A 25851-nucleotide genomic window follows, 5' to 3' on the forward strand; every position below is an offset into this window, starting at 1 on the left:
GCAGGACTAGGGAGCAGGACTAGGGAGCAGGTCCAGGGAGCAGGACCAGGGAGCAGGTCCAGGGAGCAGGTCCAGGGAGCAGGACTAGGGAGCAGGTCCAGGGAGCAGGTCCAGGAGCAGGTCCAGGGAGCAGGGAGCAGGTCCAGGGAGCCGGTCCAGGGAGCAGGTCCAGGGACCAGGTCCAGGGAGCAGGTCCAGGGCGTCTGCTCTCTCCAGGTGAGTCAGCTGCCCTCAGGACTCTCTGTCGCTGGAGAGGAAAAGTGTAAATACAGTCGAGCCAGCTTCTGTCTCTTTTGTTATTCTCCTCTCTTCTCCTTCTCCTCTTCACATCCCATCCTCTCCTCTCTCCCTTCCTCCCCTCCCCCCCTCCTCCCCCCTCCTCTCCTTTCTCCCTTCCTCCCCTCCCCCCTCTTCCCCCCTCCTCCCTCCTCTCCTCTGTGCTTCTGCTGTCCTCTGTCCTCTGCCAGGTTTCTGTGTTTACTTGTTGATGCTGCTGTTCTAGACAAGGTCCCGGGTACACAAACACTGTCAGTGAACACACAGACTGACATATAGGGAGTTTCTCTCAAAATGTCCTCTCCTCCCTTCTCTCCAGAGGCCAGAGAGAGAGAGGGAGGGAGAGAGGAAAAAGAGAGAGAGAAAGAGAGAGAGGGAGGGAGGAAAAGAGAAAGAAATGGAAGGAGAGAGACAGAGAGATGGCACTGTTTAGGGGCAGTGAGTCAGTGGAGGGAGTCATGCTGTCTCTGCTCCTCAAACGTCTTGTGACAAGACCTCCATGTGCTATCCCACAATCCTCTGTGTTCTCGTACAACCACACAGGAAGTTGTCCCTCCAGATCCTCAATGTTGCAAAGTCCCGCCGATCCTCAAGTCCCAAATGAAGACTAAATATAGTTGAGTTCAGTTAGAAGTTCCTGTACAGGCGTTTCCTCGCACCTGTCTCTGCAGCAGAGTCCAGAGACGAGGAGCAGCCAATCACACGTAGTACTCCTTGTCTTTGTTCTTCTTGCCCTTCCCCCCCGTCTTGGCGGCCATGTTGGCAGGCTTCTCCTTCAGTGCAGCGCCGTTGGCCTGGGCAGAGTTGCTGATGTAGTTGCGGCTCTCATCCACCTGGTAGGAGCCCTCGTCGCGGTTGCGGTACTTGTACATGGCGTAGAGCAGGATGAGGATGCAGAGGGCGGCCGCTGCCACGATGCCCACCACCATGCCTGTGGTGCTGCTGCTCTCCCGGAACACCTCTGAGGGCCCAGGATACTCCTTGGGAGGGGCACCTGTGGGGCTGGCTGTGGGGAGGAGATTACATTAAATTGAATCAATGGTAGAAAACACAACAAACAATAATGTTGATTAAAGAAGCACGCGTTCTTTCCACACACGCACGCACACACACACACACACACACACACACACAGTCACTCAGACACACACACACTCACACCACACAGTCAGTCACATACTCACTCACACACACACACACACACACACACACACACACACACACACACACACTGAAGCCAACCCCCCACACCTTGACACACACACTGCAACAGTAAAACACATGCACACACACACACACACACACACACACACACACTGCAACAGGATAACACATGCACACACACACACACACACTGCAACAGGATAACACACGCACACACACACACACACACTGCAACAGGATAACACATGCACACACACACACACACTGCAACAGGATAACACATGCACACACACACACACACACACTGCAACAGGATCATGCACACACACACACAGCAACAGGATAACACATGCACACACACACACACACACACTGCAACAGGATAACACATGCACACACACACACTGCAACAGGATAACACATGCACACACACACACACACACTTCAACAGGATAACACATGCACACACACTCGCACGCGGCAGACAGCAGGACGTCAGTGAGCGCCACAATGCCAAAATCACAAAACCCCCACCAGATCCACACAGTGTTCACAAAGCCTGCAGAGCTGCAGAGAGCTGCAGAGCTGTAGAGCTGCAGCTGCAGAGCTGCAGAGAGTTGCAGAGCTGCAGAGCTGTAGAGAGCTGCAGAGCTGTAGAGCTGTAGAGAGCTGCAGAGAGCTGCAGAGCTGTAGAGCTGCAGAGAGCTGTAGAGCTGCAGAGAGCTGCAGAGAGCTGCAGAGAGCTGCAGAGAGCTGCAGAGAGCTGCAGAGCTGTAGAGCTGCAGAGCTGTAGAGCTGCAGAGAGCTGCAGAGAGCTGCAGAGCTGCAGAGAGCTGTAGAGCTGCAGAGCTGTAGAGAGCTGCAGAGAGCTGCAGAGCTGTAGAGCTGCAGAGCTGTAGAGCTGCAGAGAGCTGTAGAGAGCTGTAGAGAGCTGCAGAGAGCTGCAGAGCTGCAGAGCTGTAGAGAGCTGTAGAGAGCTGCAGAGAGCTGCAGAGCTGCAGAGCTGTAGAGAGCTGCAGAGAGCTGCAGAGCTGCAGAGCTGTAGAGCTGCAGAGCTGCAGAGAGCTGCAGAGAGCTGTAGAGAGCTGCAGAGAGCTGCAGAGAGCTGCAGAGCTGTAGAGAGCTGCAGAGAGCTGCAGAGCTGCAGAGAGCTGCAGAGAGCTGCAGAGCTGCAGAGAGCTGTAGAGCTGCAGAGAGCTGCAGAGAGCTGCAGAGAGCTGCAGAGAGCTGTAGAGCTGCAGAGCTGTAGAGAGCTGCAGAGAGCTGCAGAGCTGTAGAGCTGCAGAGCTGCAGAGAGCTGTAGAGAGCTGCAGAGAGCTGCAGAGCTGTAGAGCTGCAGAGAGCTGCAGAGAGCTGCAGAGCTGCAGAGAGCTGTAGAGCTGCAGAGCTGTAGAGAGCTGCAGAGAGCTGCAGAGCTGTAGAGCTGCAGAGCTGTAGAGCTGCAGAGAGCTGTAGAGAGCTGCAGAGAGCTGCAGAGCTGTAGAGAGCTGTAGAGAGCTGCAGAGAGCTGCAGAGAGCTGCAGAGCTGCAGAGCTGTAGAGAGCTGCAGAGAGCTGCAGAGAGCTGCAGAGCTGTAGAGCTGCAGAGCTGCAGAGAGCTGCAGAGAGCTGTAGAGAGCTGCAGAGAGCTGCAGAGCTGTAGAGAGCTGCAGAGAGCTGCAGAGAGCTGCAGAGCTGTAGAGCTGTAGAGCTGCAGAGAGCTGCAGAGAGCTGCAGAGAGCTGTAGAGCTGTAGAGAGCTGCAGAGAGCTGCAGAGAGCTGTAGAGAGCTGCAGAGAGCTGCAGAGAGCTGCAGAGCTGTAGAGCTGCAGAGAGCTGCAGAGAGCTGCAGAGAGCTGCAGAGCTGCAGAGAGCTGTAGAGCTGCAGAGAGCTGCAGAGAGCTGCAGAGCTGTAGAGCTGCAGAGCTGTAGAGCTGCAGAGAGCTGTAGAGAGCTGCAGAGAGCTGCAGAGAGCTGCAGAGCTGTAGAGAGCTGCAGAGAGCTGCAGAGAGCTGTAGAGCTGTAGAGCTGCAGAGCTGTAGAGAGCTGCAGAGAGCTGTAGAGCTGCAGAGAGCTGCAGAGAGCTGCAGAGAGCTGTAGAGCTGCAGAGAGCTGCAGAGCTGTAGAGCTGCAGAGAGCTGCAGAGCTGTAGAGAGCTGCAGAGCTGCAGAGAGCTGCAGAGCTGCAGAGAGCTGCAGAGAGCTGCAGAGAGCTGTAGAGCTGTAGAGCTGCAGAGAGCTGCAGAGAGCTGCAGAGCTGCAGAGAGCTGTAGAGCTGCAGAGAGCTGCAGAGCTGCAGAGAGCTGCAGAGAGCTGTAGAGCTGTAGAGCTACAGAGAGCTGCAGAGAGCTGTAGAGCTGCAGAGAGCTGCAGAGCTGCAGAGCTGTAGAGCTGCAGAGCTGCAGAGCTGCAGAGCTGCAGAGAGCTGCAGAGCTGCAGAGAGCTGCAGAGCTGTAGAGGGCTGCAGAGAGCTGCAGAGAGCTGTAGAGAGCTGCAGAGAGCTGCAGAGCTGCAGAGAGCTGTAGAGCTGTAGAGGGCTGCAGAGAGCTGCAGAGCTGTAGAGAGCTGTAGAGCTGCAGAGAGCTGCAGAGCTGTAGAGGGCTGCAGAGAGCTGCAGAGCTGCAGAGCTGACCAGGCTCTCTCAGGACAGGGACGTAGACAGCTCAGCCGTACATTGTACAGCTCAACATCATGACATCATGGGGTTGTACGTTCAAACCTCCCCATGAACGATGTTCTGGATGAAAGCGTCTTCTACATGAACAGATTATTATCATGACAGCCAGTTAATAGCAGGGCACATTGACGACACACTGGCTCAACTGAGTAGAGCTCTGATATAACCCAGTCTCTTTTATGTTAGAGTGCCACCCAGATCACTATCACACTGCCTCCCTCCTCCCCTCTGCCTCTCTCCCCATTGCCTCTCCCCTCCTCTGCTCTGCCTCACCCCTCCTCCCCTCAGCCTCTCTCCTCTTCTCCTGTGCCTGACCCCTCCTCTCTCCCCTCCTTCCCCTCTGCCTCTCCCTTCCTCTCTCCCCTCTCTCTCACCCTTCCTCTCTCCTCTGCCTCACCCCTCCTCCCCTCAGCCTCTCTCCTCTTCTCCTGTGCCTGACCCCTCCTCTCTCCCCTCTGCCTCTCCCTTCCTCTCTCCCCTCTGCCTCACCCTCTCTCCTTTGCCTCACCCCTCCTCTCCCTCCCCAAATATGCTAACAAAGCTAGCGCCACCAAGCTAGCAGTGCGGTCATGGCTAGCTGCGATAACAAAGCTAGTGCCACCAAAGCTACCTGTAGCCAAGGACATAGAGGAAAAGAGTGAGCTGAAGGGGGACAGAGTGTGACTGAGCGTTGCAACAGATTAGCTTTAGCAGTGACAAGACCACTTATCCTCTGAGACAGGTGTGAAGAAAGCTCTTACCCTCCAGGCACAAGCTACTGACAACACCCCCCCTCCCCCCCTGCTAACACTGGCTGCAGCGCTTCACAGCTAGCTGCTTTTCTAAGGACTGTTCTTCGCACAGGGTCACATAATCCAGAACACAGATAACACATGTTGGCTGGTTGAACAAGGACAGGAGAAGGAGAGAGAGAGAGGGAAAGAGAGAGAGACAAAGGGTGTGAAGAGAGGCAGAAAGAGAGAGTCCCACATCCTTCCCCTGACCTTCTTTGTCTCTGCATGTCTCACCTGTCTCCCCCAGCATGACCCCCACCTCCCCCAGGCCTCTGTCTGACAGCAGCCCCCTTACCTGTCAAGCCCTGTCTCTCTCTCTCAAACTCTCTCCCGCTTTACATCTCCCTTTGCGTACCTCCTCCCCTCTCTACCTCCCAGCCTTCCTGGCTACCTTCCCTACAGTCCCCACCCACGTTCCTCCTTTCTCCCCTCCCAGCGGGGTTATCTGGAGGGTGTCATGTTTCTCCACCAGTGTCCCAGCATGCACCTGGCTGTGTTTCGTCCAGACGTCCATCACAGATGAGGGGGAGGCCACATAAATGGCAGAGAGAGAAATGGGGCCTGAAACAAGAGTTTAAAATGATGCCCGCTCTCATGAAGTCTACTCAAGCGTACCCAGGGGTGAAATTAGATGGAGAGAGAATGACCTCAAAGTGGCGCCTGCCTTTATAGTCAAGCAGCAGGGGGGGTTCCTTTCCTCTGCAGAACAGCCTACAGCCTGGCTGCTCGGGGGACAAGGAGGAGGGAGGGGGGAGGAGAAACAGCCTGGCTGCTATCACCTGGTGGCTGGGGGGACAGGGAGGAGGAGGAGGGGGGGGAGGGAGAGGAGAGGGAGAGAGGGGAGGAGAGAAGACAGACTGGAGAGGGAGAAGGAAGGGAGAACTGAGGTGCTTGATACAGGATGGAGAGACTAGGAGGAGTAGTTTAGTACACTACACCCGGTTCCCTACTGTCTCCTAGTACACTACACCCAGTTCAGTACTGTCTCCTAGTACACTACACCCGGTTCCCTACTGTCTCCTAGTACACTACACCCGGTTCACTACTGTCTCCTAGTACACTACACCCGGTTCAGTACTGTCTCCTAGTACACTACACCCGGATCACTACTGTCTCCTAGTACACTACACCTGGTTCACTACTGTCTCCTAGTACACTACACCCGGTTCCCTACTGTCTCCTAGTACACTACACCCGGTTCACTACTGTCTCCTAGTACACTACACCCGGTTCAGTACTGTCTCCTAGTACACTACACCCGGATCACTACTGTCTCCTAGTACACTACACCCAGTTCACTACTGTCTCCTGCACTGTTGTCCTCTTGAGGGTAAAAATCTAAGCAGACAGATGTGTTGAAACATGTTTGAGTGTCGCTCTGATATTTCTGGTTCATGTGGCTGTACAGCTGTACTCTGTGTGTGTGTCTGTGCATGCGTGTTTGTCCAGCTGTACTTTGTGTGTGTGTGTTTGTGCGTGCGTGTGTGTACAGCTGTACTCTGTGTGTGCGTGCGTGTGTGTTGTTTTAAGTGAGTGCCAGGCTTAGTTGGCTAGCTCACTGACACAGTGCTGTAATCCCACTAGATTACAGTTGCACTAGCTGCTCATAATCTTCCTTCATCTGCAGTTGTCAACTCTGCAGTCTCAGGTTCAGCAGAAAGACAGGTTGGCAGACAGACAGGTTAGCAGAAAGACAAGTTGGCAGACAGACAGGTTAGCAGACAGACAGGTTAGCAGACAGACAGGTTAGCAGAAAGACAAGTTGGCAGACAGACAGGTTAGCAGACAGGCAGGTTAGCAGACAGACAGATAGACAGGTTAGCAGACAGACAGGTTAGCAGACAGACAGATAGACAGACAGGTTAGCAGACAGACAGACAGGTTAGCAGACAGACAGGTTTACAGTAACATCTATCAGCCTGCTCTGGTTCATTAACACAATATCCAGCTGTAATGTGGAGGCATCACTTCCACTGCTGGCAAACTGGCAGGGAAGCTGAAGGGTATGTGTGTGTGCATGCAGTGTATGTGTGTGAGAGTGTGTGTGTGTGTGTGTGTGCATGCAGTGTATGTGTGTGAGAGTGTGTGTGTGTGTGTGTGTGCATGCAGTGTATGTGTGTGAGAGTGTGTGTGTGTGCATGCAGTGTATGTGTGTGAGAGTGTGTGTGTGTGTGCATGCAGTGTATGTGTGTGAGAGTGTGTGTGTGTGCATGCAGTGTATGTGTGTGAGAGTGTGTGTGTGTGGGTTTGGCTTGGGGAAGGCAGATGGAAGGCTGGAGAAAGGCAGAGGGGAGGTGTGTACTCACACACTCACATGCTGCACACACACACACACAGTTCCAGTCTAACGTAATAATATGTTCATTTATCCAAAGCGACGTACAGACGGGACCTCTGACCACTCCAGCCACTAAACTGTACTGATCCCAACATCTACATCCTGGTTCTGACACACACACACACACGCACATTCTAACAAACTGTACATTCACGCACACATATTGTACACAAATACATACTCACACACTGTACACACACATTCTCACATACAGTACATACTAGGGATGCAACCAGCAGGCCTGGTTCTAGCCCACTTTAGTAGGGCCCCCCAAAATTGACATTTTGGGGGGCCCTGCTTGTCCAGTTTAGACTGGACTAGACTAGTCTGGACTGGACTGGTCTGGACTAGTGTTGCACGGTATACCGAAGTTTAGGTACTTTTTTTGTTTGTTTAGGTTGATATTTTTTTGGTTAAAAACGGTTCGGTATTAGAATTTCCCAATGTTCGGTACTTGTAGGTCAAAAGTGACGAAGCGATTCAGTCTACTGTGGGACTACTTTACCTACACAGCCGACGCTGATGGCAAACACACGGACATTACGAAGCCTATTTGTAAAAGCTGCTATAAAACAGTGTCGTGCAAGGGAGTAAATACTTCTAACCTCGCCAAGCACCTCAGTGACAGACACCAAGACCTACACACCCAGTACAAAAAATGACAGCTTAGCGAATGAGCTAGCTGGCTAGGCTGTCAGGCCTACCCTACTGTATAGTTAATAGCATGACAAGCAAGCATATTAAAAAACGTGAGTTCCAAAACAACAAATGAAGCTTGCGCAAGTTCAGTCAGGCAAGACCGATCTCTGCACTCGGGCTTAATCGTAGTGTACACTACTCGCTCCCCCCGCTAAGAACGCCCTACCTTCCCCCGTTCCCTGGTCGGGCGGTCACTAGGGTTCAGGTCGATTAGCGCTCCCGCTATCAATTAATGGTGTCACATGATTAAATATGATTCTCTCCCTGTGTAGTTTGTTCATGCTATCAGTGCGCGACTCTCCACCACCCCGTCGCCGCTCGGTTCCTGTCTCAGTCTTCGGCTCGATTGGTCGTCGGCTGCCGCCACCAGTGTCTGGACTCCGTGGGGGATTCTTCTTCGGGCGTTGGGCAGGCGCCCGTTGATCTATATAATTCCCCGTGGGGTTCAAGCTCCAAACACCATAGTACATTTATTATTCTGTAATAAACATCTTGCACTCATCCCAGGTCTCTCCTGATTGAAATATATTAAGCTACAGTTATTTGGGGGTGTAATTTTGGTGCTTTTTTAAACAGTCAGTAGAGCTACGAGCTCTAGAGCTACTTGTAAAGTGGACAGAACGGATGATTAAAAAAGACACACTCCAATCGTAAACTAGAGAGGGTACAATTTCTGGGGAAATTGTAGGGTGTGCTTGCTTGCGTCGGTTGCACAGGGGTCCGTTTTTTAATTACATTTTTACAACTGATATTTCTGTATATTTTATATAAAAATGCATAGGGCCTACTTATTGTTTATAAAGATGACATAGATTTAAAAGCATCTTTTTTTTGCTGCTCATTTAGCCTACAACTCAAAATACGAGTGAAGTGTAGAATGAAATATGATATCTTCTCATTTCCCCTGCAAGAGGCATCCTCATAGCTGAATCAAAACGAATACATTTGGCAGACCGGTGTAAAAATTGACCTAATCTCTATGACTTAAACGTCCTTTTAAGTTTTCCCTTCTCGTGATATTTTCAGGCATTTAGCCTAGCTACTCATATTGCATTCATTCATTAACCCCTTTGAAGATTATTCTACGACGTTACCGGCAGCAGAAGATGGAATCGCGATTCAAACAGTACCATCTGCTAACTGAAAATATGCCCCCAAAAACGTAAATAAGCTTGACATTTATTTAGTGGAAAATCACTCATTCATAAAAAGCTCACTGGTAGCGATCATTGTCAGTAACAACGCAAAATGCGATATAGCCCTGTGTGGAGAAGCTGCCCCGGTAAATTGTACTACTACGGTACAGTACTAGTAGACTACTGCTGTGTTCGTCTTGGTAGCGATTGCGTTGGTTGAATTCGATTAAACGTTCCGTTGTACGGTTTAGGCTGAAATTAATTATTTTCATGAACAGATTGACAAAGTTTAGGTTGTGGCAATGAAGTTCAGGTTAGTAGTCAGATAGTTTCACCTATTGAAAGACTTTTGATTTAAGTAAGGGGCCCGCCGAACATGTTCTGTCGCCGTTTGACCTCCTAAACAGCTGTGTACTGTACAGAAGATGTTTTTGTAGTGTCTCGCATAGGCTACAGCGTTGCAATGAGCAACACTGGTTTGAAACCACAGGTAATGATAATTTCACCAACAAATCGTTTACTTGTAATGTAATGTCATAATAAATCCTACAACGAAACTGTATTTGTGAGGAATGTTTATTTTAACGATTGAAAACAGATGCATCATAGACCGCTGTAGTATGTGTTGCCCGGGCAACAGAGGCTAATGTCATGATGCTAATGCTTCAGTGAAATAGTAGACTACCGTTTCCAAAAGTAGATGTGGGCCCCTTCCTTAATAATATCAGCTAATATTGTACATTACATTTCATAATTGTGTTTCACATCACAAAGTAAAATGAGTAAATAGTTATCACCCTGGCCTCTTTGCTTGTGGCGTTCCTGCAGCTGCCTTGCAGTAAAGCTATAGTTAGCCTAGCTATCCCCCAAGTTAACAGATGCGAAACGAATGTTCTGCTACAGGTAGTCACGCGTGTTTTCGTGACGTTAGTGACGTTAGTAACGTCAGTGACTGTGGCTAGCAAATTAGCCACCGTTAGCTTCACTTTTCACCACAAAAACGCAATTTCTACTTAAACCATGCAACGGAACGTAAATAAAAATACAACCAACGCAATCGCTACCAAGACGAACCTTTTGACACCGCCGTTGTGTATGTAGTCCAAATATTGACTGATCCTTAGGGGGGCGAAAATAAACAATAATAAATAATAAATATATATGTGAGAGAACAAAGGTTGTGCCCTTGCCGAAGGCAAAGCACACCCAATTTAGCAAACATAGCATTGCCTATAGTTAACATAATGCTCCTGGCAAAAAAAGGTTGGGTTGCTGGAGTAACGTTTAGGTGGAAATGGCCTGTTAGAATCATTGTCATTTTGGTTGTTGATTCGAAAATGTGATCAACCCTTGTGTGTGTTTGTGATCTATTAGGTATTGAGTATCGTAATACTAAACTTGGTATTGAAGACTGCTAGTGTGGACTAGACTAGTGTGGACTGGACTGAACTAGTCTCGACTGAACTATCCTGAACTGGACTTGTCTGGACTGGACTGGATTAGTCTGGACTGGACAAGTCTGGACTGAACTAGTGTGGACAGGACAGGATTTGACTAGCGTGAAAAGGAGCACAGGCACGGACACAGGAGTGTTTGAGGACAGGAGGACACAGGAGGGTGAGAGGACAGGAGGACACAGGAGTGTTTGAGGACAGGAGGACACAGGAGGGTGAGAGGACAGGAGGACACAGGAGGGTGAGAGGACAGGAGGACACAGGAGGGTGAGAGGACAGGAGGACACAGGAGTGTTTGAGGACAGGAGGACACAGGAGGGTGAGAGGACAGGAGGACACAGGAGGGTGAGAGGACAGGAGGACACAGGAGGGTGAGAGGACAGGAGGACACAGGAGGGTGAGAGGACAGGAGGACACAGGAGGGTGAGAGGACAGGAGGACACAGGAGGGTGAGAGGACAGGAGGACACAGGAGGGTGAGAGGACAGGAGGACACAGGAGGGTGAGAGGACAGGAGGACACAGGAGGGTGAGAGGACAGGAGGACACAGGAGGGTGAGAGGAGAGGAGGACACAGGAGGGTGAGAGGAGAGGAGGACACAGGAGGGTGAGAGGACAGGAGGACACAGGAGGGTGAGAGGACAGGAGGACACAGGAGGGTGAGAGGACAGGAGGACACAGGAGGGTGAGAGGACAGGAGGACACAGGAGGGTGAGAGGAGAGGAGGACACAGGAGGGTGAGAGGACAGGAGGACACAGGAGTGTTTGAGGACAGGAGGACACAGGAGGGTGAGAGGACAGGAGGACACAGGAGGGTGAGAGGACAGGAGGACACAGGAGGGTGAGAGGACAGGAGGACACAGGAGTGTTTGAGGACAGGAGGACACAGGAGGGTGAGAGGAGAGGAGGACACAGGAGGGTGAGAGGAGAGGAGGACACAGGAGTGTTTGAGGACAAGAGGACACAGGAGGGTGAGAGGACAGGAGGACACAGGAGTGTTTGAGGACAGGAGGACACAGGAGGGTGAGAGGACAGGAGGACACAGGAGGGTGAGAGGAGAGGAGGACACAGGAGTGTTTGAGGACAAGAGGACACAGGAGTGTTTGAGGACAAGAGGACACAGGAGTGTTTGAGGACAAGAGGACACAGGAGTGTTTGAGGACAGGAGGACACAGGAGGCCTGTAAAACCTTTGTACGGGAATACGCAACAAGACGAAATGGAGACGTAATATTGGACGTTCTGCATTATTCAATATATCGCCCAGCCCTAGTGTGAGGACAGCAGGACAGAGGAGGGTGTGAGGACAGGAGGATACAGGATGGTGTGAGGACAGGACGATACAGGAGGGTGTGAGGACAGGAGGGTGTGAGGACAGCAGGACACAGGAGGGTGTGAGGACAGGAGGGTGTGAGGACAGGAGGGTGTGAGGACAGCAGGACAGAGGAGGGTGTGAGGACAGGATACAGGATGGTGTGAGGACAGGAGGATACAGGAGGGTGTGAGGACAGGAGGGTGTGAGGACAGCAGGACACAGGAGGGTGTGAGGACAGGAGGGTGTGAGGACAGCAGGACACAGGAGGGTGTGAGGACAGGAGGATACAGGAGGGTGTGAGGACAGGAGGGTGTGAGGACAGCAGGACACAGGAGGGTGTGAGGACAGCAGGACACAGGAGGGTGTGAGGACAGGAGGGTGTGAGGACAGCAAGACACAGGAGGGTGTGAGGACAGCAGGACACAGGAGGGTGTGAGGACAGGAGGGTGTGAGGACAGCAGGATACAGGAGGGTGTGAAGACAGCAGGACACAGCCAGAGAAGGAGAATAAAAGGATGACTAACCTAACCCACCTGAGCTCGGCTCACACGGGTCAATATCCTCGTCATCACTCGGACACTCGGCCGACGCAACCAGCAGGTCATCAGTTGTCTGCAGGACAGAGAGGGAGAGATTGAAGAGACAGAGGAGAGAGGGGTTAGAAAACCAGATCAGGACCATAGTGGAGGTGTAGGAGACAGAGAGCCAGATCAGGACCATAGCGGAGGTGTAGGAGACAGAGAGCCAGATCAGGACCAGAGTGGAGGTGTAGGAGACAGAGGGCCAGATCAGGACCAGAGTGGAGGTGTAGGAGACAGAGAGCCAGATCAGGACCATAGTGGAGGTGAAGGAGACAGAGAGCCAGATCAGGACCAGAGTGGAGGTGTAGGAGACAGGAGGGCCAGATCAGGACCAGAGTGGAGGTGTAGGAGACAGAGGGCCAGATCAGGACCAGAGTGGAGGTGTAGGAGACAGAGAGCCAGATCAGGACCAGAGTGGAGGTGTAGGAGACAGAGGGCCAGATCAGGACCAGAGTGGAGGTGAAGGAGACACAGGGCCAGATCAGGACCAGAGTGGAGGTGTAGGAGACAGAGAGCCAGATCAGGACCAGAGTGGAGGTGAAGGAGACAGAGGGCCAGATCAGGACCATAGTGGAGGTGTAGGAGACAGAGGGCCAGATCAGGACCAGAGTGGAGGTGTAGGAGACAGAGAGCCAGATCAGGACCATAGTGGAGGTCTAGTAGACAGAGGGCCAGATCAGGACCAGAGTGGAGGTGTAAGAGACAGAGGGCCAGATCAGGACCAGAGTGGAGGTGTAGGAGACAGAGAGCCAGATCAGGACCAGAGTGGAGGTGTAGGAGACAGAGGGCCAGATCAGGACCAGAGTGGAGGTGTAGGAGACAGAGAGCCAGATCAGGACCAGAGTGGAGGTGTAGGAGACAGAGGGCCAGATCAGGACCAGAGTGGAGGTGTAGGAGACAGAGGGCCAGATCAGGACCAGAGTGGAGGTGAAGGAGACACAGGGCCAGATCAGGACCAGAGTGGAGGTGTAGGAGACAGAGAGCCAGATCAGGACCATAGTGTAGGTGTAGGAGACAGAGGGCCAGATCAGGACCAGAGTGGAGGTGTAGGAGACAGAGGGCCAGATCAGGACCAGAGTGGAGGTGTAGGAGACAGAGAGCCAGATCAGGACCAGAGTGGAGGTGTAGGAGACAGAGGGCCAGATCAGGACCAGAGTGGAGGTGTAGGAGACAGAGAGCCAGATCAGGACCAGAGTGGAGGTGTAGGAGACAGAGGGCCAGATCAGGACCAGAGTGGAGGTGTAGGAGACAGAGGGCCAGATCAGGACCAGAGTGGAGGTGAAGGAGACACAGGGCCAGATCAGGACCAGAGTGGAGGTGTAGGAGACAGAGAGCCAGATCAGGACCATAGTGTAGGTGTAGGAGACAGAGGGCCAGATCAGGACCAGAGTGGAGGTGTAGGAGACAGAGGGCCAGATCAGGACCAGAGTGGAGGTGTAGGAGACAGAGGGCCAGATCAGGACCAGAGTGGAGGTGTAGGAGACAGAGAGCCAGATCAGGACCAGACTGGAGGTGTAGGAGACAGAGAGCCAGATCAGGACCAGAGTGGAGGTGTAAGAGACAGAGGGCCAGATCAGGACCAGAGTGGAGGTGTAGGAGACAGAGAGCCAGATCAGGACCATAGTGGAGGTGAAGGAGACAGAGAGCCAGATCAGGACCAGAGTGGAGGTGTAGGAGACAGAGGGCCAGATCAGGACCAGAGTGGAGGTGTAGGAGACAGAGGGCCAGATCAGGACCAGAGTGTAGGTGTAGGAGACAGAGGGCCAGATCAGGACCATAGTGGAGGTGTAGGAGACAGAGGGCCAGATCAGGACCAGAGTGGAGGTGTAGGAGACAGAGAGCCAGATCAGGACCATAGTGGAGGTGTAGGAGACAGAGAGCCAGATCAGGATCAGAGTGGAGGTGTAGGAGACAGAGGGCCAGATCAGGACCAGAGTGGAGGTGTAGGAGACAGAGAGCCAGATCAGGACCAGAGTGGAGGTGTAGGAGACAGAGGGCCAGATCAGGACCAGAGTGGAGGTGAAGGAGACAGAGGGCCAGATCAGGACCATAGTGGAGGTGTAGGAGACAGAGAGCCAGATCAGGACCATAGTGGAGGTGTAGGAGACAGAGGGCCAGATCAGGACCATAGTGGAGGTGTAGGAGACAGAGAGCCAGATCAGGACCAGAGTGGAGGTGAAGGAGACACAGGGTTTAACTTCTGGATGTGTCAGTCAACGTCATCACACATGGGCATGGGGCATGGGGTGACAACCCTGGTGTCATAGAGCACTACACTCTGCACACACTCTGACGCCTGTTCTACACACACACACACACACACACACACACACACACACACACACACACACACACACACACACACACACACACATGTAGAGTGTAGGGAACCGCTGTGAGATGGAACTGGATCTCTGTTTTCTATCCTTGTCAAGCCCCTCCCCCATCTCCCCTCTGCACTGACAGCACTGTGCGCCTCCCCTTCCCCTCCCCCATCTCCCCTCTGCACTGACAGCACTGTGCGCCTCCCCTTCCCCTCTGCACTGACAGCACTGTGCGCCTCCCCTTCCCCTCTGCACTGACAGCACTGTGCGCCTCCCCTTCCCCTCTGCACTGACAGCACTGTGCGCCTCCCCTTCCCCTCTGCACTGACAGCACTGTGCGCCTCCCCTTCCCCTCTGCACTGACAGCACTGTGCGCCTCCCCTTCCCCTCTGCACTGACAGCACTGTGCGCCTCCCCTTCCCCTCTGCACTGACAGCACTGTGCGCCTCCCCTTCCCCTCTGCACTGACAGCACTGTGCGCCTCCCCTTCCCCTCTGCACTGACAGCACTGTGCGCCTCCCATTCCCCTCTGCACTGACAGCACTGTGCGCCTCCCCATGGTCCTGCTCTAGGCCACCAAGCCAGACAACCGTAAAGGTGCTTTAATAAAAAGCCTGCTCGTTGCTACACACACACTAACACACTCTACACTTCTCTCTCTCTGGGTAGCTGTGTGTATGTATATGTGTGTCCGTCCATCTGTGTTTGTTTGTGTATATGTGAATGTGTGTGTATATGTGTGTGTGTGTCTGTGTATATGTGTGTGTGTGCATGTGTGTGTCCAGACTGAGCCGGACCAGAGCAGAAGTGAAGAGGTCAGTCCCTCTCCAGGGTTGATGAATCGCCCAGATGATACGATAGAGACACCCAGATGTCCAGAGACAGAGAGGTCTGTCCACGGCTCACATTACTATCGACTGGTCAGGAGCCAGTCGCGGTGATGCCACCCCTCCACCCGGTCACACTGTCTCAGTGACTGACATTATTGTCAGGAGAGGAGGAGAGAGGAGGGGAGAAGAGAAGAGAGGAGAGGAGGGAAGAGGAGAGGGGATGAGAGGATAGAAGAAGAGAGGATGAAGGGAGAGAAGAGAGGAGAGAATGAGGGGATCATTCTGACACTCTTGTACAGGAAAGAGTAACGATAACCCCTATCCTGGCTCATGCCTCCCTCCCTCCCTCTCTCCCTCTCCCTGCCTCCCTCCCTGTCTCTGCCTCTCTCCCTCCCTCTCCCTGCTTTTCTCCCTCTCCCTTTCCCTCTCTCTGCCTCCCTCTCCCTCCCTGCCTCCCTCCTCTCTCTCTCTGTCTCCCTCTCCCCCTCTCTCTCCCTCCCTCTCCCTCCCTGCTTGCCTCCCTCACCCTCCCTCTCCCTGCCTCCCTCCCTCTCCCTGACTCCCTCTCCCTCCCTGCCTCCCTCCCTCTGCCTCCTTCCCTCTCCCTGCCTCCCTCCCTCCCTCTCCCTGCCTCCCTCACCCTGCCTCTCTCCCTCCCTCTCTCTCTCCCCCCACTCTCTCTTTTTTCAGTGTTGCTGTTTATAGGGCGACCCAGGTACAGGTAGTGCAGGAGAAGAGGAGATATGTTGAAAATAATATATTGTACCTTCACTGTGGACTGCTTTGGAAACATTGTTTAACCTGAATATTCATGCCAATAAAGCATGTTGAATTGAATTGAGACAGACAGAGAGAGAGAGACAGAGAGAGAGACAGAACAGATCTATCACTACTTGGGCCCTATCTTGCACCCAGCGCAATTGACTTTGTCAACGACGCAAGTATCATTCCTAGTTTGCACTCGACGCAAAGCGGACTTTTCCCTCCACAAACGCACGTCGGTAAATTAGGGAATGACTTTGCGCTCCCGGGGGCGGTTCAGCGAAAAAAGGAGGCGTGTTCCGGCGCAAACGTTCCCTGGTGCTATTTTGCAGTTTCAGAAAAACAATTACGCCACTGACCAGGAAAAAAGTAGTCTAAAGTCAATGGCGCGTTATTCAGATGCTATTTTAAGGGCGCAAGCTTGGTCCGTGCGCACTGCTGGCTAAGCAGTGTTACGCAGTGTTCGCTAAGCTACGTTACATTGTTTTGATTTATGGCGTGTTACATTTCTTCAATGATTATAAAAAGATTTTCATGAGAAATCTCTATGTATGTGAACTTGATTTGTAAAAATTGTGGCAATTTCCTCCCACGCCTGTTTAACCGAAGCTCATTTGGGTGGGTTTCTTCTCCCATCTCCATCAAGATCAGAATTTGGTTTATTCGCCATGACACATGTTACACAAACACGGAATTTACTGTGGCAGGAAGGTGCAAACAATAAACATATACGGGTCTTAAATTAAGTAAAAAAGTCAAATTGTTAAACTAATTCTAAGAACTAAACAAGTTAAAAATATAACAATTAAAAAATAAAATATATATAAAAATAAGAATAAGAATTTGAATGAGCAGCATGAGCGGGCAATTTAGTGCAATGATTAAACTGCTCTGCCTTTCCCATACAATGTCACTTCTCTATCTGTTACGGCCCTGACTAGAACGTCAGTCTCCTCAGCTGTGAACCGCTGGCGTGCGCCTGGCAAATCCGCCGTTATAATAGCAATCCGCCATGGAACAAGCGCTGCTCTTAAAGGGAATGTGAGATGACGCTCTGATTGGTTTATTGCACGTTACGCCCAAACCACACCCATTAGTAATGTAGCTACTTCGGACCAACCCATTTTAGATTTGCGCCAGGCGCAAAGTCATTTATCCCGCCGGCAAAATAGCAACCGCGCCGGAGTCCCTCCCACAAAGTTACTTGCGCTTTGCGTTTTGATACTTGCGTTTCAGGTAGGGCATTTCATCAAATGCCCTACCAGAGAAGGAAACACCTTGGATCACTGCTACTCTACAATCAGCAAAGCATACCATGCGGTCCCCCGAGCAGCACTGGGTCACTCTGACCACGCCATGGTCCACCTGATTCCTGCATACAGGCAGAAGCTAAAGCGCTGTAAGCCTGCTGTGAGGACATCAAAACAGTGGACCAGTGAAGCTATGGAGGATCTGCGGGCGTGCTTGGACTGCACTGACTGGGACATGTTCACGACTGCTACCAATAGTCTGGATGAGCTCACAGAGGCTGTGACATCATACATCAGCTTCTGTGAGGACTGCTGTATACCAACACGCACCAGGGTAAGCTAAAACAACGACAAACCCTGGTTTACAGCTAAACTCAGAAGGTTGAGGTCAGAGAAAGAGGCCGCGTTTAGGAGTGGGGACAAAGACAGTTTCAAGGAGTCGAAGAACAGGTTTAGCAAGGCGGTGAGGAAGGCTAAACGACTGTACTCAGAGAGACTAAAACACCAATTCTCTGCAAACGACTCTGCTTCTGTCTGGAGAGGGCTCAGGCAGATTACCAACTACAAGCCCAGAGCCCCCCACTCCACTAACGACTTCTACTGCAGATTTGAAAGACAATTGGACAGTCCTGAACTACCCCTTCCCACCCAGGAGGCCTCCCACCTCTCCCCCTCTACAGTGACGACTCTCTCCATTCAGGAGGGTGAAGTTAACAGACTTTTCAAGAGGCAGAATCCCCGCAAAGCAGCTGGGCCGGACTCTGTCTCTCCAGCCACCCTCAAGCACTGCGCTGACCAGCTGTCTCCGGTGTTTACCTACATCTTTAACACCTCCCTTGAGACATGCCATGTGCCAGCCTGTCTCAAGTCCTCCACCATCATCCCTGTGCCCAAAAAGCCAAGGCCAACAGGACATAATGACTACAGACCCGTCGCCCTGACCTCTGTGGTAATGAAGTCTTTCGAGCGCCTGGTGCTGGCACACCTTAAATCCATCACTGACCCTCTACTGGACCCCCTGCAGTTTGCCTACAGAGCCAACAGGTCTGTGGACGATGCAGTTAACATGGCCCTCCACTTCACCCTACAGCACCTGGACTCCCCAGCATCCTATGCCAGGATCCTGTTTGTGGACTTCAGCTCTGCCTTCAATACCATCATCCCCGCCCTGCTTCAGGACAAGCTCTCCCAGCTGAACGTGCCTGATTCCACCTGCAGGTGGATCACAGACTTCCTGTCTGACAGGAAGCAGTGCGTTAAGCTGGGAACACAAGTCTCTGACTCCCGGTCCATCAGCACCGGATCACCTCAGGGCTGCGTCCTTTCTCCTCTGCTCTTCTCCCTGTACACCAACAGTTACACCTCCAGTCATCCGTCCGTCAAACTCCTGAAGTTTGCGGACGACACCACCCTTATTGGGCTCATCTCTGGTGGAGACGAGTCTGATTATAGGTGGGAAGCGGCCAACCTGGTGACCTGGTGCAGCCAGAACAACTTAGAGCTCAATGCTCTTAAGACAGTGGAGATGGTTGTGGACTTCAGGAGGAACACAGCCCCACTCACCCCCATCACCCTGTGTGACTCCCCAGTCAACACTGTGGAGTCCTTCCGCTTCCTGGGCACTATCCTCTCCCAGGACCTCAAGTGGGAACTGAACATCAGCTCCCTCATCAAGAAAGCACAACAGAGGATGTACTTCCTTCGGCAGCTGAAGAAGTTCAACCTGCCAAAGACAATGATGGTGCACTTCTACTCAGCCATCATTGAGTCCATCCTCACCTCCTCCATCACCGTCTGGTACGCTGCTGCCACTGCCAAGGACAAGAGCAGACTGCAGCGTATCATCCGCACTGCTGAGAAGGTGATTGGCTGCAATCTGCCTACCCTCGAGGACCTGCACACCTCGAGGACCCTGAGGCGAGCGAGGAAGATTGTGGCCGACTCCTCCCACCCTGGACACTCCCTGTTTCAGTCACTCCCCTCCGGCAGAAGGCTGCGGTCCATCAGGGCCAATACCTCACGCCACAAAAACAGTTTCTTCCCTTCCGCTGTTGGCCTCTTCAACAAGGCCAAGGGACCACATTGACTCTAATGACTTCTTGCTTAAAACACACTGCTTTTTGCACTGCATTACAAAATGGTATCTTGTACATTTGTATTTTTTGTAATATTTGTATTTTTTTATTGTAATTTACGGCAACTTATATTTTATTTTATTGTATATTTAATTCTATTCTAATCCCACTTAGTACTGCTAGTTTATGTACCCTTAGTATAGATAGTCCACATATTTAAATTTTAGGTATATGTTTATTGTATGCACCTTCCTGCCAAAGCAAATTCCTTGTCTGTGCAAACTTTCATGGCGAATAAATCCCATTCTGATTCTGATTCTGATTAAAATAGGGCCCCTTGTCTGTTTGGCCCATATTCTGTTCTCCAGTCTTAGGGCCTCATGTACTAACGCTTTTGCGCCCACTTCAGGCATATTTGTTTCGCAATTTGCACGTAATAGCATGGCGAGGTATGTACAAACATGCCGCACTGAGGTAAAAGCGCAGACTGCCTGTCGCAGGAACTGAAAATGGCAAATTGCGCTTTTCCGTGTCATGCACATGCATTCACGGGAGGGTCAAGGGGAAAGTGGGAGTTTCCCATAAAGAGATGGGAGGGGATGCGTAAAGTGTGCCTAATTATGTATTCCGCAGTATGTACAAAAAGCGCACCTCTATTTTGCGGTGAAAATTCTCCGCCTGCTAAAAGCAGGTGTAAACCAGGATGCGCATATGCCTCCTGGTGAAATGGCAGCCATAACCCCAGCAAGACGAAGACATAGGCCAAAGGATTTTTGCCACAAGGATCACACTTTTTGAGTTGAGTGAACACGAAATCATTACGCGTTACAGATTAAGCAGCCATGCAATATTACAGTTACTGGAAGAAATCAAACATTACATCGAATCTCCGACTCAGCGTTAACATTCAATTCCAGCAGATGTTAAACTCCTCGCTACATTACAAATATTGGCATCAAGATCATTTCAAACAGTCATCACTGTTTTGACTTTGATGGCTGATCCATGATAGAAAGAGAGAAGGAGGCCCATTCAATTGCTCGTTTAAATGCTCGCAATGTACGGTATAGTGGGCGGAGAAAGGCGCTGATTACCGATGAACTGCAGGTTTCGTAAATACGACGTAAACTGAAGCATCACAGCGTGCGCAATCTGCGCGTTGGCCATGGCGCTAATAACGCTACCTTCGCGAATGTACGTACATGAGGCCCTTAGTTTATAAACAATCAAAGCTGTATTCAGTAAAGCATGTTAACACTGCAGTCTGTGGTAAAGCCACTGTAAACCTAACTCTTCCCCCACCCTCTATCCCCTCTCTCCTCACCCTCCCTCCCCCTCCCTAGGGCTTGAACTCAGTCAGCACAAAGAAAAGGGAAAGAAGAATAAAAAGAGAGATGAAGGGAGGGAAGGATGACAATGGACTGGCTGGCTTCCTGGTTGACTGGCTGGCTGACAGCTTGGGTGGATGACTGCCTGCCTGGTTGGTTAGCTGACTGTCTGGCTGACTGCTTGGCTAGCTGACTGGCTAGCTGGCTGTCTGACTGCCTGGCTAGTTGACTGGCTGACTGCCTGGCTAGTTGGCTGGCTGGCTGCCTGGCTAGTTGTCTAGCTGACTGCCTGGCTAGTTGGCTGGCTGGCTGCCTGGCTAGTTGTCTAGCTGACTGCCTGGCTAGTTGGCTGGCTTGCTGACTGCCTGGTTAGTTGACTGGCTGGAGATGACCTGTCTGCTGGTGTCTGAAGAGCTCTCTCTAATTTCTCTCTCCTTCCTCTCGGTCTCTCTCTCCTCTCTGTCTCTCTCTTCCCTCTCTCCTCTGTCTCTCTCCTCCCTATCTCCTCTCTCTCTCCTCTCTGTCTCTCCTCTGTCTCTCTCCTTCCTATCTCCTCTCTCTCTCCTCTCTGTCTCTCTCCTCCCTATCTCCTCTCTGTCTCTCTCTTCCCTCTCTCCTCTGTCTCTCTCCTCCCTATCTCCTCTCTCTCTCCTCTCTGTCTCTCTCCTCTCTCTCTCCTCTCTGTCTCTCTCTTCCCTCTCTCCTCTGTCTCTCTCCTCTCTCTCTCCTCTCTGTCTCTCTCCTCTCTCTCTCCTCTCTGTCTCTCTCTTCCCTCTCTCCTCTGTCTCTCTCCTCCCTATCTCCTCTCTCTCTCCTCTCTGTCTCTCTCCTCTCTCTCTCCTCTCTGTCTCTCTCTTCCCTCTCTCCTCTGTCTCTCTCCTCTCTGTCTCTCTCCTCTCTCTCTCCTCTCTGTCTCTCTCTTCCCTCTCTCCTCTGTCTCTCTCCTCCCTATCTCCTCTCTCTCTCCTCTCTGTCTCTCTCCTCCCTCTCTCCTCTGTCTCTCTCCTCCCTATAGGAAGATTTTTATTTTTTAGCTTACCTTGTTTGGGAATTTAAATTGTTAAATTGTAAGTGAAATGGGTTTGTTTGAATAAGAAATGGCTGGTGTGTTGAAACTGCTTGGTTAGCTGGCAGTTCTAACTGCCCAATAAAGGTATCTTTAAAGTCAAAGTCTCTCCTCTCTCTCTCTCTCTCTCTTTTCCCTCTCTCCTCTGTCTCTCTCCTTCCTCTTTTCCTCTCTCCTTCCTCTCTCCCTCTCTCCTTCCTCTCTCCTCTCTCTATCTGTGTCTCTCCTCTCTCTATCTCACCTCCCTCTCTGTCTCTCTGTTCCTCTCTCTGTCTCTCTCTTCCTCTTTCAACGTCTCTCCTTCCTCTCTCCTCTCTCTGTCTCTCTCTTCCCTCTCTCCTCTCTCTGTCTCTCTCTTCCTCTTTCTGTCTCTCTCCTCCCTCTCTCCTCTGTCTGTCTCTCTCCCCCCTCTCTCCTCCCTCTGTCTCTCTCTCTCTCTCCTCCCTCCCTCTCTCCTCTCTAATGTGATGAATGCTCTTTGGCAGCCAGAGTGTCTGTGGAGAGAGTGTGAAAGTCAGGAGGACGCGAGTGAAGGTTTCATCTGAGAACAGACCGCTCTCATCCTAATATAATGTATCCCTGGGAGAACTTCTGTCTTCTCTCTCTTTCTCTCTCTCTCTCTCTCTCTCTCTCTCTCTCTCTCTCTCTCTCTCTCTCTCTCTCTCTGAGTGAGTGTGTGTGAAAGTGTGTGTGTTAGTGTGTGTGCATGTGTGTGAGTGTATTACAAGAGCAGCTTGTCCTCTGTCTCTCGCTCACTCTCCTTCAGTTGTTTATCTGTCTCTGTCTCTCCCTCCCTCTTTCTCTCTTCCATTTCTCTCCATCTCTACACTAGATGAGAAAATGACAGGAGGTTGGCAAAAGGGTGGATCAGCCAATAGAGAAACTCCTTAATGTGCATTCACTTGCCATCTGATTGGTCAGGAGGGAACAGCGCTGTGTGTGATTGGCTCAGAGAGAGAGCTGAAGTGTTAGTAGTGAAGATGAGTACCTGACTGGCAGGGGAAAACTTCATATAGCTGAACAGACTGGCTGCCTGCCTGTCTTTCTGCTGCACAATAGTGTCAAGAAGCTTCATCCCACCTGAGGTATGGAGGTGTGTCTGAGACAGCAGCAGAATACCTTCAGAGACACTCAAGGCGGTAAGGGAGGACAGGCAGGGAGGGAGGGATTCAGAGACACTCAGGGCAGTAAGAGAGGACAGGCAGGGATTCAGAGACACTCAGGGCAGTAAGAGAGGACAGGCAGGGAGGGAGGGATAATTATAGAAGTAGTTGAGAAAGCACATACGCCTACTCCCTCGTTAAAATCTCACCCTCTGAGACACACACACACATGCATGCGCACCCGCACAAACACGCGTGTGCTCAGTGCTGTGTGAGGACTTCTTTAGATGAGGAAACTTCAAGGCGACAGAGTGCAGCTTTGTAGCGGTGCCTGGTGAGTCCCTAGAGGACTCCCCTCCTCCCTCATTCTCTGCCTTCCTCTCTTCCTCCCTCATCCTCTACTCTCCCCCCTCCCTCATCCTCTACTCTCCCCCCTCCCTCATCCTCTACTCTCCCCCCTACCTCATCCTCTACTCTCCCCCCTCCCTCATCCTCTACTCTCCCCCCTCCCTCATCCTCTACTCTCCCCCCTCCCTCATCCTCTACTCTCCCCCCTCCCTCATCCTCTACTCTCCCCCCTCCCTCATCCTCTACTCTCCCCCCTACCTCATACTCTACCCTCCAGGAATACTCTGTGTGTCTATCTGTGTGTCTGTATGTGTGAGTGTGTGTGTGTGTATGAGTGTCTGTCTGTATGTGTCTGTGTGTGTGTATGTGTCTGTCTGTATGTGTCTGTGTGTGTGTATGTGTCTGTCTGTATGTGTGTGTGTGTGTGCGTGTGTGTCTGTATGTGTGTGTATGTGTGTGTGTGTATGTGTGTGTGTGTTACGCAACACTGAGGGAGGGACATCACATATCCAGACACGCCTCGCCGGACAGGTAGAATGAATTACCAGAGTTACTGTACACACACACATGCATACACATACTTTCGCACGCACGCACACACACACACACACACACAGTGTGTGCACACATGTACACACATGCACTCGTGGAAGCTCGTACGCACAAACACGCATGCACAAACACACAAACCCAGACACACACGCTCTAATTCACCAAGTCATTCTGGATGACCATGTACAGCGACATATGTACACACACTGTCATTATCCAGAGTTCAACATTAGAGCAGCTGCACACTATATCTACTGGAGAGAGAAAGAGACAAAGAGACAGGGAGACAGAGAGACAGGGAGGGAGGGAGGAGTATGACAGATCAGGTTTACTCAGCTCTCTGAACACACAGGAGAGCATGCTCCTGCTACACAGCCTCAAACTGCCTTTAATAATACATATTTATGATACACACTCCCCTGTCTCCCTCTCTCCCTCACCCCCCTCCCTCTCTCCCAAATCTCCCCCTCTCTATCACCCTCACCCCCCTCTCTATCACCCTCACCCCCCTCCCTCTCTCCCTCACCTCCCCCTCTCTATCACCCTCACCCCCCCTCCCTCTCTCCCTCACCCCCCTCTCTATCACCCTCACCCCCCTCCCTCTCTCCCTCACCTCCCCCTCTCTATCACCCTCACCCCCCCTCCCTCTCTCCCTCACCTCCCCCTCTCTATTACACTCACCCCCCCTCCCTCACCTCCCCCTCTCTATCACCCTCACCCCCCCTCCCTCTCTCCCTCACCTCCCCCTCTTTATCACCCTCACCCCCCCTCCCTCATCTCCCCCTCTCTATCGCCCTCACCCTCCCTCTCTCCCTCACTTCCCCCTCTCTATCACCCTCCCCCTCTCTATCACCCTCACCCCCCCTCCCTCTCTCCCTCACCTCCCCCTCTTTATAACCCTCCCCCTCTCTCTCTCACCTCCCCCTCTCTATTACACTCACCCCCCCTCCCTCTCTCCCTCACCTCCCCCTCTCTATCACACTCACCCCCCCCTCCCTCTCTCCCTCACCTCCCCTTCTCTATCACACTCACCCCCCATCTCTCTTTAACCCCAACCCCCCCCCCTCCTCTCCCAGCAGCCCCCCCCCTCCTCTCCCAGCAGCCCCCCCCCTCCTCTCCCAGCAGCCCCCCCCCTCCTCTCCCAGCAGCCCCCCCCCCCTCCTCTCCCAGCAGCCCCCCCCCTCCTCTCCCAGCAGCCCCCCCCCTCCTCTCCCAGCAGCCCCCCCCCCTCCTCTCCCAGCAGCCCCTCCCCTCCTCTCCCAGCAGCCCCCCCCCTCCTCTCCCAGCAGCCCCCCCCCTCCTCTCCCAGCAGCCCCCCCCTCCTCTCCCAGCAGCCCCCCCCCCTCCTCTCCCAGCAGCCCCCCCCCTCCTCTCCCAGCAGCCCCCCCCTCCTCTCCCAGCCCCCCCCCTCCTCTCCCAGCAGCCCCCCCCCCTCCTCTCCCAGCAGCCCCCCCCCCTCCTCTCCCAGCAGCCCCCCCCCTCCTCTCCCAGCAGCCCCCCCCTCCTCTCCCAGCAGCCCCCCCCCTCCTCTCCCAGCCCCCCCCCCTCCTCTCCCAGCAGCCCCCCCCCCTCCTCTCCCAGCAGCCCCCCCCCCTCCTCTCCCAGCAGCCCCCCCTCCTCCTCTCCCAGCAGCCCCCCCCCTCCTCTCCCAGCAGCCCCCCCCCCCTCCTCTCCCAGCAGCCCCCCCCCTCCTCTCCCAGCAGCCCCCCCCTCCTCTCCCAGCAGCCCCTCCCCTCCTCTCCCAGCAGCCCCCCCCTCCTCTCCCAGCAGCCCCCCCCCTCCTCTCCCAGCAGCCCCCCCCTCCTCTCCCAGCAGCCCCCCCCCTCC

The 25851-nt window shown here is 52.7% G+C and overlaps 1 protein-coding gene across 14 annotated transcripts in view; it reads right to left on the reverse strand.

Annotated features, from left to right (window-relative positions):
- Nucleotides 1-431: 431 nt before the first annotated feature.
- Nucleotides 432-25851, reverse strand: part of LOC134021842 (neurexin-1a) — a 242827-nt gene continuing 217407 nt past the window's right edge. For 9 of the 14 annotated variants that reach the window (XM_062462913.1, XM_062462905.1, XM_062462915.1 and 6 more), the window contains 2 exons: nucleotides 12330-12417; nucleotides 432-1282 (listed from right to left, as the gene is read on the reverse strand). In XM_062462913.1, coding sequence (XP_062318897.1) covers nucleotides 975-1282; nucleotides 12330-12417 — 396 coding nt within the window. In that variant the 3' untranslated portion in view covers nucleotides 432-974. The remainder of the gene's footprint in view (nucleotides 1283-12329; nucleotides 12418-25851) is intronic. The other 5 variants (XM_062462916.1, XM_062462914.1, XM_062462910.1 and 2 more) reach the window with 1 other exon arrangement.

Source organism: Osmerus eperlanus, chromosome 6 (genome assembly GCF_963692335.1).
Source record: "Osmerus eperlanus chromosome 6, fOsmEpe2.1, whole genome shotgun sequence".
NCBI classification, from domain to species: Eukaryota; Metazoa; Chordata; class Actinopteri; order Osmeriformes; family Osmeridae; genus Osmerus; species Osmerus eperlanus.